The 12,962-nt window shown below is 36.2% G+C and overlaps 1 protein-coding gene across 1 annotated transcript in view; it reads right to left on the bottom strand.

Moving 5' to 3' along the window:
* The window catches only part of NUBPL (NUBP iron-sulfur cluster assembly factor, mitochondrial), a 62,559-nt gene that overhangs the window by 24,545 nt on the left and 25,052 nt on the right, over window positions 1–12,962 (bottom strand). The window contains exons 5-6 of the mRNA XM_014052320.2: window positions 7,875–7,914; window positions 7,697–7,787 (exon numbers count right to left, since the gene is read on the bottom strand). Of these exons, the coding sequence (XP_013907795.2) occupies window positions 7,697–7,787; window positions 7,875–7,914 (131 nt within the window). The remainder of the gene's footprint in view (window positions 1–7,696; window positions 7,788–7,874; window positions 7,915–12,962) is intronic.

Genomic DNA, 12,962 nt, shown 5'->3' with positions numbered 1-12,962 from the left:
GGGGTTGGACTAGATGACCTCTGAGTAGATTTCTAGCCCTAAATTGCTTTGTTGTTTTCCTTCCTTTCTTCCTTCCTTTCTTCATTCTTTCTCCCTTCTCTCTGTGGGAAGCAATCCGCCCCCCTCCCAAATAACTGCTGAATGTCACTTTGCAAACCTGAGCAGCTTTTCAATTTAAAACAGGACAGCTTTAAGACTTGTGGACTTCAACTCCCAGAATTCCACAGTCAGGCATGCTCAGTTCCGATTTAAAGTGACAGCATTTATTTTTCTCCTTTCCTGAATCTCCTGGCTAAAAAGTAAGTTTCCTTTCTTCTTTCTTTCTTTCTTTCTCTTTCTTTCTCCCTTCCCTCTCCTTTCTCCCTCCGTCCCTCTCCGTCCCTCTCTCTCTCTCTCTTACTTTTTAAAGCTTTTTTTCCCTTGCCTCAACCGGCAGGGGAAAAAAACTTTTAAAAAAAAGCTTTTGACGAAACTTCTGACGGGAGAACAAGTTCGGGGGCGTAGCCAAGCCACCATTACTACTGGTCCTATCTGGTACGCCAGATTTTCACTACCTCTTCTGGCGTACCAGACCATATAGTGCACACACCAACCAGATCAACTTCCAGTCAAGCTTGACATCTACCCAGTGCATGGTAGCACCATCACAGTCAGTATTAACATTTGAAGAATCTCCTTCAATGGCCTTCAGTCTTTTGTCAATGCCTTTCTTCTTCATGAAATACACCAGATTATCTGCAATCACTTGAACAGGTTTTCCTATTTTTGAGCCTTTCTCTGGAGTGAAATGATAAAGATATCCATCCAGCTCACTGCACAGAGAATAATGTTCTTCTTCGATGGTACTGGGGAATTGCTGATCTGAATTGTTTGCTTTCAGGATAACTTTAGTTGTATCTATATGGCCATTGAAAAAGATGCATTCTATTTCGCCCTTCTTACAGAGCTCATCAAGTTCTTGATCTAGGGACTTCATATTTTTTTCCTGGGCTCTCGTGACTTTCTTGTGGAGAAGTACCTTGTCTTCTCCAGTGATCAAGCCAGCATCTATGAAGGCAGTTGTGGTAATGGCAGCAATGGCACATAGATCAACATCCTATCTTATACTCTGCATAGCAACATTTGTTATTTGTAATATATTGTACTCTGTCTTTTTTTAAAGTAAAAGGCACATGTGTTTGGTCTAAGGCCTCTTTGTAACTTCCATCACATTCCTCATCTTCATCATCAGCCACCTGTCCTTCATTTTCATCATAAGAGATTATTACTTCGTCAGTATTGAAATGTCTGGAATACTTCTCTGCTTATATTTAGCAAGACTTTGTCTCTCATCATCTTGCCACTTTTGCCTTTTGCCTAGTCATTTATGCTCTGGCACATCTGGCAAACCAATCTGATGTGATCCAAAAGAATCAATCTTGCCTCTCTGACTTTTATTTAACAAAAGCAAGTTCCTTCAATGGTATCTCATCTTCTCGGGCCAGGTACAGTTAATGTGAGCTTCTTTTTTGTAGCCAGCAGGGTATCTGAATTTGGCACCTAGAACAATTTGACATTGTCAAACAATTTTATCAAATTTCACAGTGAAAGTCTCTTTGACTTCTAGCTTCCCTCTACCAAGAGATATGCTTTTGGCTTGATCTCAGTTCTCTTGGATCTTGTTCAAGATTGTAAGTCTCTTGTTCAAGTCTCTGCCAGTTCCAATTAGGTTGCTCATATGAGTGAGTGTTCCCAGTCTTTTTAGAAACCATTTAGAATCCATTACAGATCAGTTATCACACTCATAGGAAACAAAGACAACAGTATTAACACTCTCAGACAAAATAGCATTTAATAAGAGAAAGACAGCTGAACCTGTAAAATGAAACAAACAAAATGTTTAAAAGTTATGATATTTATGTAGTTATTTATCAAGCACATTTAAATTACAAGCAAAATATCCACAAGGCATGTCACAACCTTTGAACACCCTTAATGTTGAAAATTTTGACACACCCTACTTGTTGCAGTGGTATTTCAAATCACCTAGCATTTGAAATTGTGTTTGGGATTCTTAAAATTCAGGAAAGAGTTGTTAATATTGCTCAGACCACAGTAGCAAAGTTAGCAGTTGAGTGTTCACCACATTCCATTACAAATGTATTTAAATAAACAATACAATAAAGAAAGTATGAACACAGGTCAGTATAGCAGAACTATAGATTACATTGTTTTGTGCTATTAATATAGAGAATAAAGATAATCTTGATGGAGATATGCAAGTTGTGTTACCAAAGCAATGAGAAGCAACACATATTGTAAGCAATAGGCAGATAATTTTAGGAAGAAGCTCAAAGAGAAACCTTCCTATTTAACAGGAATCTAAAAAAAGGAAGGTCATACAGTTAGAATCAGACTTACAAAACTGTGCTATTACAATCAATCTCAGTAAAAGTAATTTTAGCAGTCCTGTGAAGTTGATTTCTTGGTCCATCCACCTAATGGGACTGATCTGAAATGCCTGAAATGAAGGTACTCTGGAGACCATGAGGCAAATACTGCAACTTTTGAGGAATAGGATGACTTGTGAGGCATCCTCATTGCTTTCCCTAAGTCTCATATTAAAATTAAATGCTACCCTCAAGTTGAAGAAAACTTGAATAAAATCTTTAGATTAGGTAATTTCAGGAAAAAGATTCAATATTATATGTAAGACATATTCATAAATAACATTGTACAAAACATGAAATGATTAGTCCTTATCCTCCTAACCTTTTCAGAAGTGTATCCATAAATGCATGTCATGTTATTAAAATATTGCCTCAAGAATAAATTCTCTCAAATTAAGAAAACACTGCCGCCACAGGAATTACTCTTTGCAAGTGAACAAGTGAGTGTGGTTAAAAAATTACACCTGTAGTATCCACCATCTGCTAGTCAACACGCATATGTGGAAAACACTAAAATATTTGCTTCTTTAATATATAGTGTTGTGAAACATTTCAGATGCTGGGAATGTGGTTACATTTTACTTAAGTACAGCATTTGTATTTTCTTCTCTATGAATTATTTTCCTGACATTTATTGATAGAGAAACATCATTTGTTGCCAGGCGGCTCTGTATATATTTTTCCTCTATTCAAGCACATCACTAAAGTTTTCTTGTAAATTGTTCTAATCAATCAGTAAATATATGTGGCAAACGTAGTTATTTATGTAATATCAATTCCAGGCCCAACTGTGAATGAGGATATTACAAGGAAGCAATTGCTCAGAATCACTGCATAAGAATATGATCTGCATTGTATCATTTAGAAAATAAATAAACCCTTGCATACTGTTTTGATATTAATAATGTATTTCAAAATAGGATTTTTTTTCTCAATTAACTAACAATTTCCTGCAGCATTCCAATTAAATATAGACACCAAATCTCCCTGAATGTTGGCATGGTTTTAGTACTAGAAATACTTCTAGAAAAGTCTGTCACTTATTTGCTTATTTCCTTTCTAATTCTACTATGGAAAAATTAAAAACATAAGCTTCTTCTTCAAAATAAATAAGTTTAATGAATTGATTGTTTGATAAATTTATTCTTGCCATCATCAGTATATATATCCCAATAAATTGTGGTACTTTTCATTTATACTCTCTGTTAATCATTACTAATAAAAATATTTCTGGTTTCAATTCAATGTCAAAATTCCCTAAAAGTTTTGATGCTTCTTTCTAATACCTCTGAATTCTTTTGCATAAGCATCACATATGATATAATGTTTCTTTTTTATTGCAATGCTTTTAGTATTTATTTGATAAATAAGAAAATAAATAATTTATCAATCTTGGCAATTGTCAATAGTTATACACCATATGTGGAACATTTTATACTAGCTTTTCCCTTAAAGTATAACTTGGAGTAAATTTTATTATTTTTTTTACAACTCTTTCATTGTTCCACTCTGATTATTTTGACATTCAGCATCCATTTTATCCTGTAATGTTTGATTTGTTCTACCTCAGTATTGTATTTTAGTAATAGCTTTAAATATATAATAAGATTCTTAGTGCTGAACAATGATTGTTATCTAGTCTGAAAAATACTAAAAGCAAACTGAACATTGTACAAATTGCAACAGAAATATATCAGTGCACAGCAGTTATGTGCATTATGTCTGTTACAAACTCTTAGTGAAATCAAAAGTGCAGCTCTCAAATTCTAACACTTACTTAAAAACTGAGATCCAATTAAAATGTGCTGTCTATGGCAAAGATTTACATATTACTGCTCTGCCAACATCTTGGGAACAAAAGAGCAGCATCTAATTCATTGCTACACATTTGTCTGCTGCTTCAAATGTATTGGGAAGAGTACAATTAAATTACATCTCTGATGTCTTGAGAAAATCTATATTACCCAATTTGGTTGCCATATCTAATAATGTTCTGTGATACTCGATTATAAGAAAGCTTTATATTTAAAAACTTTTAGTAAAGAACACATTGCACTTTGAAGTCTTATGTGGGAAACTATAAACTGTTTTTACTATTGGTTGCAATAAAATGCATTAAATATATTATGTCTCACTGACTTAGTTTTTTTTTTTACATCTTTATTTTTCAAATGCATGTCTCAATGCCTTGAACCCCTTTAAACTCAATGTATTATATCATGAACCAAGATTAAGGAAGCAATTTAGATGTTTAGGAAAAGAGAAGTAGGAGCCATTTCCTCCAGATCAAATAGACCAGTGATGGCTAATCTTTTCCAGACCAGGTGCCCAGAGCGTGTGCGTGTGAATGCGTGTGCACACCCAAACCCCCAAAATGCAATGCACGCACTCCCACCCATGCATATGCCCCCATGCATGCATGTGTGCCCCCAACCCCCAAAATGCAGTGCATATGCTCCCCCTGTGCATGCAGCCCCGGGCATGTGCACATGCCCGTGCTCATGTTCATGCCCCCACATATGTGCCCTGTGCATGCACGCACAATGCCCTGCATGCACCTCTGCACATGCATGGCAGAGACCCAAAGACCAGCTGGCTAGCGAGAGGCATGCACAAGAGAGTTGAACTGGGGCAACGGCTCACATGCCTAAAGAGAGGGCATTGTGTGCCACCTCCGGCACACGTGCCTTAGGCTCGCCATCACAGAAATAGACAGGAAGTTAACATCTACAAAAATGTTTAGTATAAAACAATGAAAACAGCTCTAATCCTAATCTGATTGGTGACAAAAGATGGGGAGACATTTAGAATCAAACTGAAACAAAATGATTTATTTAAACATGCATAGGGTGTCTGAATAAATACTCATTACACAATACTCTGATCAGAAAATTAATAAGCAAATCATTGGTTACAAGCTATTGCTACAAGTAATATTTATAACTCTTTAAAAGCAGTGTAGTGAATGCTATCAATTGTCTGGTAATAAAACCTAATGCTATAAACAGATTTTATCTTCTTTCCTGGATCTTCAGGCAAGCTGATAAAGGTACTCAAATTATCCTGAGATAGTATTTAAAAAAAATCTTAGTTTATATACAAAAGAGGAAAAAAGCCTGATTAGAGGGAAAGTCCTCATTAAAGCTTTCTGCAATCACTATGGGAAAATCATTAATGGCCCTTATGTCAAGGAACGATATTTCTTTTTGCTTCTAGATGTGTAGAGTAAAACTATTTTTTAGTTGCTAGGTAACAACAGACTTAGTATATATCATTATCAAAATGCATGTGAAGAAATTGCCATCTGCTTCCCAATTGGGAATTCCATTGACTAAAGTAACATTGCAATTTCTCAAACATCATCTCATTTCTCTTCCTCTAATCAATTAATCCTTGGTCTCTTTAGAAAAGTAAGCGCTAACATTACCACCCAAATCTATGTTTTGATTCTGACTTCAGAATACTGCCATATGTAATCAGGTCCACTCCAACCCTGCCAAGTATATTAAAAACATTTGTAACTGAAATCAAATGTTCTGTTTTCACTGCTTGAAGTTCTTCCATTAGTGAAACCTTTTTCCAATTTGGTGCCCTTCAGAATTACCCATCCAGCATAAATATTACCAAGGCTTAGGATTAAGGGGGAATTGACATCTAGGCAATGTAGGCATTAGTGAGAGTTTGAACAGCACAATATTTGATTTAGTGTGATTTATAAATTGATACCAGGTTGTGTTTAATATGGGCCAAGATTCAGTTAGTGGAAAACTACCATACATGTATTGAGGCTAGCACATGCCACAGTTGCTCTCAGGGTTTTAATCGCTAATTATCATATGTGCAAAATAGAGACAAGTTCAGAGAAAATTCAAAAAAGCTTATTTTGAAGAACTACAGCAGAATACAGAAGATAGCTTTGTTGATGGGTTTGTCCTCTTTTACTGTTATACAGCACTTCATTAATAGACATAAAAATTATGTTTAAAATTTTTAATTGCCTATTTTTGTCAAGCTGAAACCAATTACCCTATTTTCCATTGAAATGTGCCTTTAAATAATGTGAATTTGAATAATGCAACCATTTTGTAGGTTTCACTAACCCCACTAATTGGAACATACCTGTACATCCAGAGGGCACTCTGGCTCTAGAAGGCATGTTAATGGAACCAGGAAAATGGAAGTTCTCCATTGTTCCTGCAGCTCCTTTCATAACCCCTTAATTTTCTTTGGAGGCTCTGCAACAGAATGGAAGGGCTCCGGAGAGGAGTTAAAGGAGAGAAAGAGAAGAACTCACAACTACTTGTGCAATTGTAGGGGGTTTTCTGCCTTAAGTAATTGGCACAAAAGATTACTTTTAGCAATATACTGAGAGACCTTATGTTTAAGATTTTTGAATAAATTAAAGCTGACAGCATTTCAACAGTTGAAGATAGTAGCCATTAATGTCTCCCACTTTCTTCCATAATGGCTAGTGATATTAAATCTTGTATGTTTTGTAATCAGATGTTGTTTTATTACTGCACTTCACTTATAGGATGAAAAAGCCTAAACTTTATGATGTCAGATACAATTTCTTTATTAGGGATGGACACATTCAAAATAAGGTATCAGAAAGGTCAAACTTTTCATCTGCAGTTCAGAAAAATATCAGAAACCTATTATGAAACAGGAAGAAAGATATAGATATGGTCGCTTGAAGATCCAATACATGTGAAAAGTGTCATGATGAGGAAGACTAGCTTATAATGACTGTAAGAAACTTTCTGGGATTTCAAGCAGAAGTATTTCCTAGAACTGTCAACAGATATCAGAGATTTAATAATTAAAAAAAACTTCTGCAGTCAAAACAAATTCTTTCCTTTCCTTTCCTTATAGCTGTGGAATTTCTGTGTTGCAGATTAGTATCGAAAAGTGTTAACAAGCTGCTAATTCATTCATTCCATCTGAAGCCAGGATCTGCAGAAAGTTTGAGGGCAATTTCATTAAGTTTAATTTTAAATATTGGGTGATATATTTGCTAACAAAGTAAAATATTTTGCTATTATGTTTTCAAACCTTCCATTATACAGGGGTGGGATTCTACCGGTTCGGTCTGGTTCAGGCGAAGCTCATGCTCAGCGAACTGGTTGTTAAACTGGTAGAATCCCACCACTCTTTCCATACTATATTAAAACATTGACAATGCATTTGATATAAACATTATTAGAAATTGTTTTATTATAGGGTTATAATCACCAATGAAGTTAACTTAAAACATTTTTTTTTACCTGTCTCAGTAATTTCTCTAAAGCGGACATTACCATGAGTCCTCTCCAGACAATTGGTGCAGTCTCTTCCACCAAGAAACCCATAGACATACTAGAATTAAAGGCATTTTTCCAACATTCAGACATGATACAAACAATAATTCTAAAAAGTAAATAGAAACAAAGATAGAGGGCTTACCATGAAATTCCATAGTTCACAAGAGGTCTCATTAGGTTTTCTAGAACAGAAATTATGTTTAAGGATCAATTTTTGGAAAATTTATTCAAACCCTCTCAATGTAAATAGTTGTAAACCAGAGGCTCCTTGTACAGATCGCATCTAATCTAAAAAACAAAAACCGATGTGTTGAGCTTGACTTCTGGTGGATAACAAGATTTTCAATATTTTAATCTATGAGTGTTTATGGAGATTCTCAGTCATCCAAGTCATGGTTGTCGCAAAGGTGGTTTTTGAAGAGAAAACTGGACTTTCTGGATTTTCTTTGAAGACCAAGAAGAAGCTTCATGGAAGCGAAACATCTTCAAAGAAAAACCAGGAAGTCCAGTTTTCTCTTCAAAAAGAGCCTCTTGAAAAATCACCCTTGGGACATTTTAATCTATGATAACTGAACCTTTGCCAAAATAATTCAACAAAACGAAATTAATTGAACCAGGAGTAGGAATTATAGGAAATTGTAGTACAAAATCAGCAGTATCCTACAATGTTGCTAAGAAACTTCATATATAGACAGGTTGTGATTATTGGAAGCTTGAAGAGTGCAATGTTTGATTTAGTGTGATTTATAAATTGATACCAGATCATATTTAATGAAAACCAGAATTCAGTTACTACAGGTTGAGTGTACACACAGTTGAGGCTAGTGCATGCATAGTTGCCATTGGAATACTAGACACTAATCAAATGGGTGTACAAAACTTGTGCAGAATATAGGGCAGTGATGGAAAAACTTTTTTGGCTGCCATGCCAAAAGCGGGGGGAGCACAGGGGGGCCCTGCACCGGTGTGCCACACCCATAATGCAATGTGCGTGACCTCCCCCAGTGCATGCACATGCACGCAATCAGCGACCTCTCCCCCTGCTTTTGCTGCGGTTTTTTCGCCTTACCCAGGCTTCAGAGGCTTTTTAGGAGCCTGGGGAGGGCAAAAACAGCCTCTCCCCCCCCCCCCCGGACACCCTCCAGAGGCCTCAAGAGCTTCCCTGAAGTCTCCTGAGGGCAAAAAATGGACCTATGGGGAACCCAGAAGTTCGGACATGGTGACTTCCGGTTTGTACATAGGGCAGATTTTCGACCTCTGGAGCCTTCAGGAGGCTTCTCTGAAGGCTCCAGAGGGCGAAAAACAGACCTACGGACAAACTGGAAGTCACTTCCGGTTTGCTCATAGGGCCAGTTTTTGCCCTCCAGAGCCTTTAGGGAAGCTTCTGAAGGTCCCTGAAGACTCTGGAGGTCGAAAATTGACCCTACGGAAAACTGGAACGCAACATTCCCAAACTTCCGGGTTTCCCATAGCGCCAATTTTCAACCTCCGGAGCCTTCAGGGGCCTTCAGGAGGCTTCCCTGAAGGCTCCAGAGGGCATAAACCGGCCCTATGAGCAAACCCGAAGTGACTTATAATCCATTAAAAAACAAAACAACCACCACCACTATTTTCAAATACTTTAAAAGATATTAAAGATGTTTTTGTCAGTGTAATCTTATCTTTAGAAATAATATTTAGAATGTTTTTGTTCCTATTTTGCTTTCTATAACTATTCTAACTGGAGAGTTTGTTGGTGCTTTCTAGGCTTGGTTTTTTGCTTGAAGACATTTCAATACCTGACCAGATAACATCAGTGCTGATGAGTGTGAGGTTGCTCTCCACTTATATACAGCATCATGCCTTGCCAGTCTTGGAGGGGAAGTGGTTTCTCCTTGGTACTCCCTTGATTAGAATACTATTTTCTGTTTGTTAAGTGTTAATCCTGCTTATCTAGTGTTGGCTGCTGGAAAGTAATGTGTTCTGGATTTTTTTTTCCTAATTGACTTTTTTGAATATGTATAAATATTGGTTAATCTGTATGTATCTATGGAGGACTGATTTGCTGAATGACAAGCTTCCAGGAATTCCTTAGAGTTTTTGGATTTGTCTTGGTCTATACAACAGCACTGAAAAGAGTGACATGATCGTTGTTTCACACTTATGACTGTTGCAGGATGCCAGTGGTTAGGTGATCAAAATTCAGATGCTTGGCAACTGACGGTTGCAGTGCCCTGGGGTCGTGTGATTGTCTTTTGTGACCTTCTGACAAGCAAAGTCAATGAGGAAGCCAAATTCCTAACTTAACAGCTACAGTGATTCACTAACAACTGTGGAAATTAAGTTCATAAAATTGGACAAACTCACTTAACAAATGCTTCATTTAACAACAGAAATTTGGAGCTCAAATGTGGTCGTAAGTTGAGAACTACCGGTACTTGAATAATGCAAATTAGAATCATGCAACCATTTCATGGGTTTCATTATTGTTAGTGCTGATGCACTATCAATCGAAATGCAGAAGATGCATTTTAATGGTGTTTAATAAATGTGTGCGTGCGTGTGTGTGTGTGTGTGTGTGTGTGTGTGTGTGTGTGTTGCCTTTAGCACCTACAGCCCTTCCTAACAGGTGTTGTCAAATATCTAATAGATGTTTTAGGAAATATTTAGGGATATTAGTATAATTTAAGATGATAATAGTCCTTTCGTATTTGCACAGAGACAACGGCAAGACTAGAAAGGTTTATAGCCTTTCATTTAAGGTTATTATATATAGAGACAGAAAACGGGTAACTGCTGCATAAAAGAAATATTAAATAGAATGCCACAAAAATGGTTACATTTTTTACTCAAGTTCCATTGCAAAGAAAGCCTGAAAAGCAAAGAATGGAAGAGAACATTGATGAAACAGCTAGTACTTTGCTTGAAATAATTTCAAGTGTGATTCCACTGCTGAAGAGACAACCACAATTCAATAAAAGTTACTTCTCTCGCAGGAGTTAGAACTATAACATAAATCCTGGAAAATATCTTGAATATACAGCTTGTTCTCTGCTAAAGTATGGCCTCATCCTGGATAGCAATGTTTGTATGTGAAATGAGTACACATAAAATTGTAATTAACAGTTTTACATATCTAAAATGAACATTTGATTTTTAAGAGACTGCTGCAGTTCTTACTTTCCACAATTATCTATATTAATAACCATAGTCTCAAATTATAATTCAATGCAGTTACTCAGTAGTTATTCACCATACAGAAATTTAAAAAGAAGACTGCAGCAGAGAGCACACAAGATTATCATGGCAAAAAATGATAATGGAATTTTTCCTCTATATTCCTACTACAATAACAGCTGCACAGACTTTATGAGATGTGAATTATAGTAACATATTGCAGGCATAAAACTAGAGAGTATGACTAAGTATTACTAATTTTTATACTCAATAAGCAAATTCAGCTTCTACAGAAGGATAGAAATAGCTGCCACCTTTCCATTTTCAAACAATTAGAATTTTCAGTACTATAATGCTTTTTTTTTATCTCAGCAAGAAAAAGCTTCCAAATGTTTCAATTCTTCCTGTTTATCTAGGATTGTTCTTTTCTTCCAGCACATTTCTTGGCAGGGTTAGACTACCTCTCTGTTAGAAATGTGCTGAGTCTGTAACAGTCAAATTCCCAATTGGAAAACAAATGCATGCTTGGTTTTGCATATTCCTAGAAACACAAAATCATCTTTGAAGGATAATGTGTATGTTTTGTGAGACCTAATGATGTGTACAGTAGTTTGGGGCTGAGAGGAGGAAGACAAATGTCCTATTCCACCCTCAGCCGTGGAAGTGCACTGACTGATCTGAGACTAAACAACTATCTCAATCCAGAGTTATCATTGTGGGAAAAATACCATTGCCTGAAGCTCTTGAATGCAAGACAGAACAAATGACCTAATTGTTCATCCTATTAAAGTAAGCAGGAGCTTACTTCAAAGTCTTATTAGAAAAATCATTGGTGGTTAATATAAGAGTTCACATTTCTCTAGATTCCCTTAAACTCATAGGCTAAACAACTACCTCCCAATATATGAAGTGGTTTGGATTACAATCTACTTTGTGGAACCCCAAAAATCTTGTAGCATCGGTTTCTATAATTTTAGGCTTTGATGTACCTGAAAATAAAGCAACATTACACATGCTACGGGCCACACATTTTTATCTAGTCTGCCTCTGTTAAAAAAGACCTAGAAACATTACTGTAAAGAGTGTTTTAATAGACAGTATATTATTCCAGTAAAAGGGGAAAAAAGCTATTCAGTATTGGTGAGAGCCAGGGACAGTTCCATTGAGGGCCTGTACTATTCTCTGTCGGTAAATTAAAACAAGCTACCCATTTGTAAAAAAATCTTGAAAATGTTAGTCCCACTAGTTTTTTTTCTCTTGAAAATCCAAGAGATAAATGCTTGCATAGTTAGCAAAATCTCTGTGATGGAAAATAGAAAAGCACTGCAAGTGATAACTTCACCCTCCCCCATTTCCCACAATTGTTAGTTTGGTTTCAAGCCTGCTATTTTGTTGTTGTTGTTATTCTTTAAATATCTTTCAAAAAGATCTGGTTTGCTGAGGAATCTCCACCTGCTTACCTCAGAACTATGGAAACCTGAACTACTTTGAAGGCACTCTCTTGTAAATACTTCAACACACAATAAATAAGCAATTATTTGTTTTCTTTCTGTACAGAACTTCTCTCCTCAGTACAAACTAGGTATGTACGTATAATTTAGCATCTTTCTCCTGGCCCTTTTTCAGCAACCTACAAAAGAAACCTAAAGTCTCCTTCTGCTCTTCAGAACTTCTTCTTCTGCTTAAGTTAATATGAGTTATGTTTGTTGACCGTGGAGGATCTGTAATCGATTGATACATTTTCTACAGATGTAAAGAAAGATGCTGTACTTGTTTCAATTAAAATTAAAACAAACAAACAAACAAACAAAAAAAAGAACTTCTTTATGTGGTTCTAAGAAGCACCTCCCAGTCCAATGTATTTAAAAAGCATAAACAGCTGCAGAAAAACTCAAAACTGTGCATATATTCCAGGAAGTTAGACAAATCCGAACAACATCAGAAGCTGATTCTCACAGCAAGCAATAGGTTTATAGATTCAATTATTTGCTTTTATTTTAAAATATATAAGTATGGCCTTCCAGAGAAGTTTACAGGTAGCCCTCAACTTATGACCACAATTGAGCCCAACATT

The sequence above is a fragment of the Thamnophis sirtalis genome, unplaced genomic scaffold (genome assembly GCF_051295495.1).
Source record: "Thamnophis sirtalis isolate CommonGarterSnake01/CBP01778 unplaced genomic scaffold, rThaSir2_p1.2 scaffold_1, whole genome shotgun sequence".
Taxonomy (NCBI): Eukaryota; Metazoa; Chordata; class Lepidosauria; order Squamata; family Natricidae; genus Thamnophis; species Thamnophis sirtalis.
The sequence above is the reverse complement of the archived record's forward strand: the minus strand, read 5'-3'. Positions and strand labels throughout refer to the sequence as shown.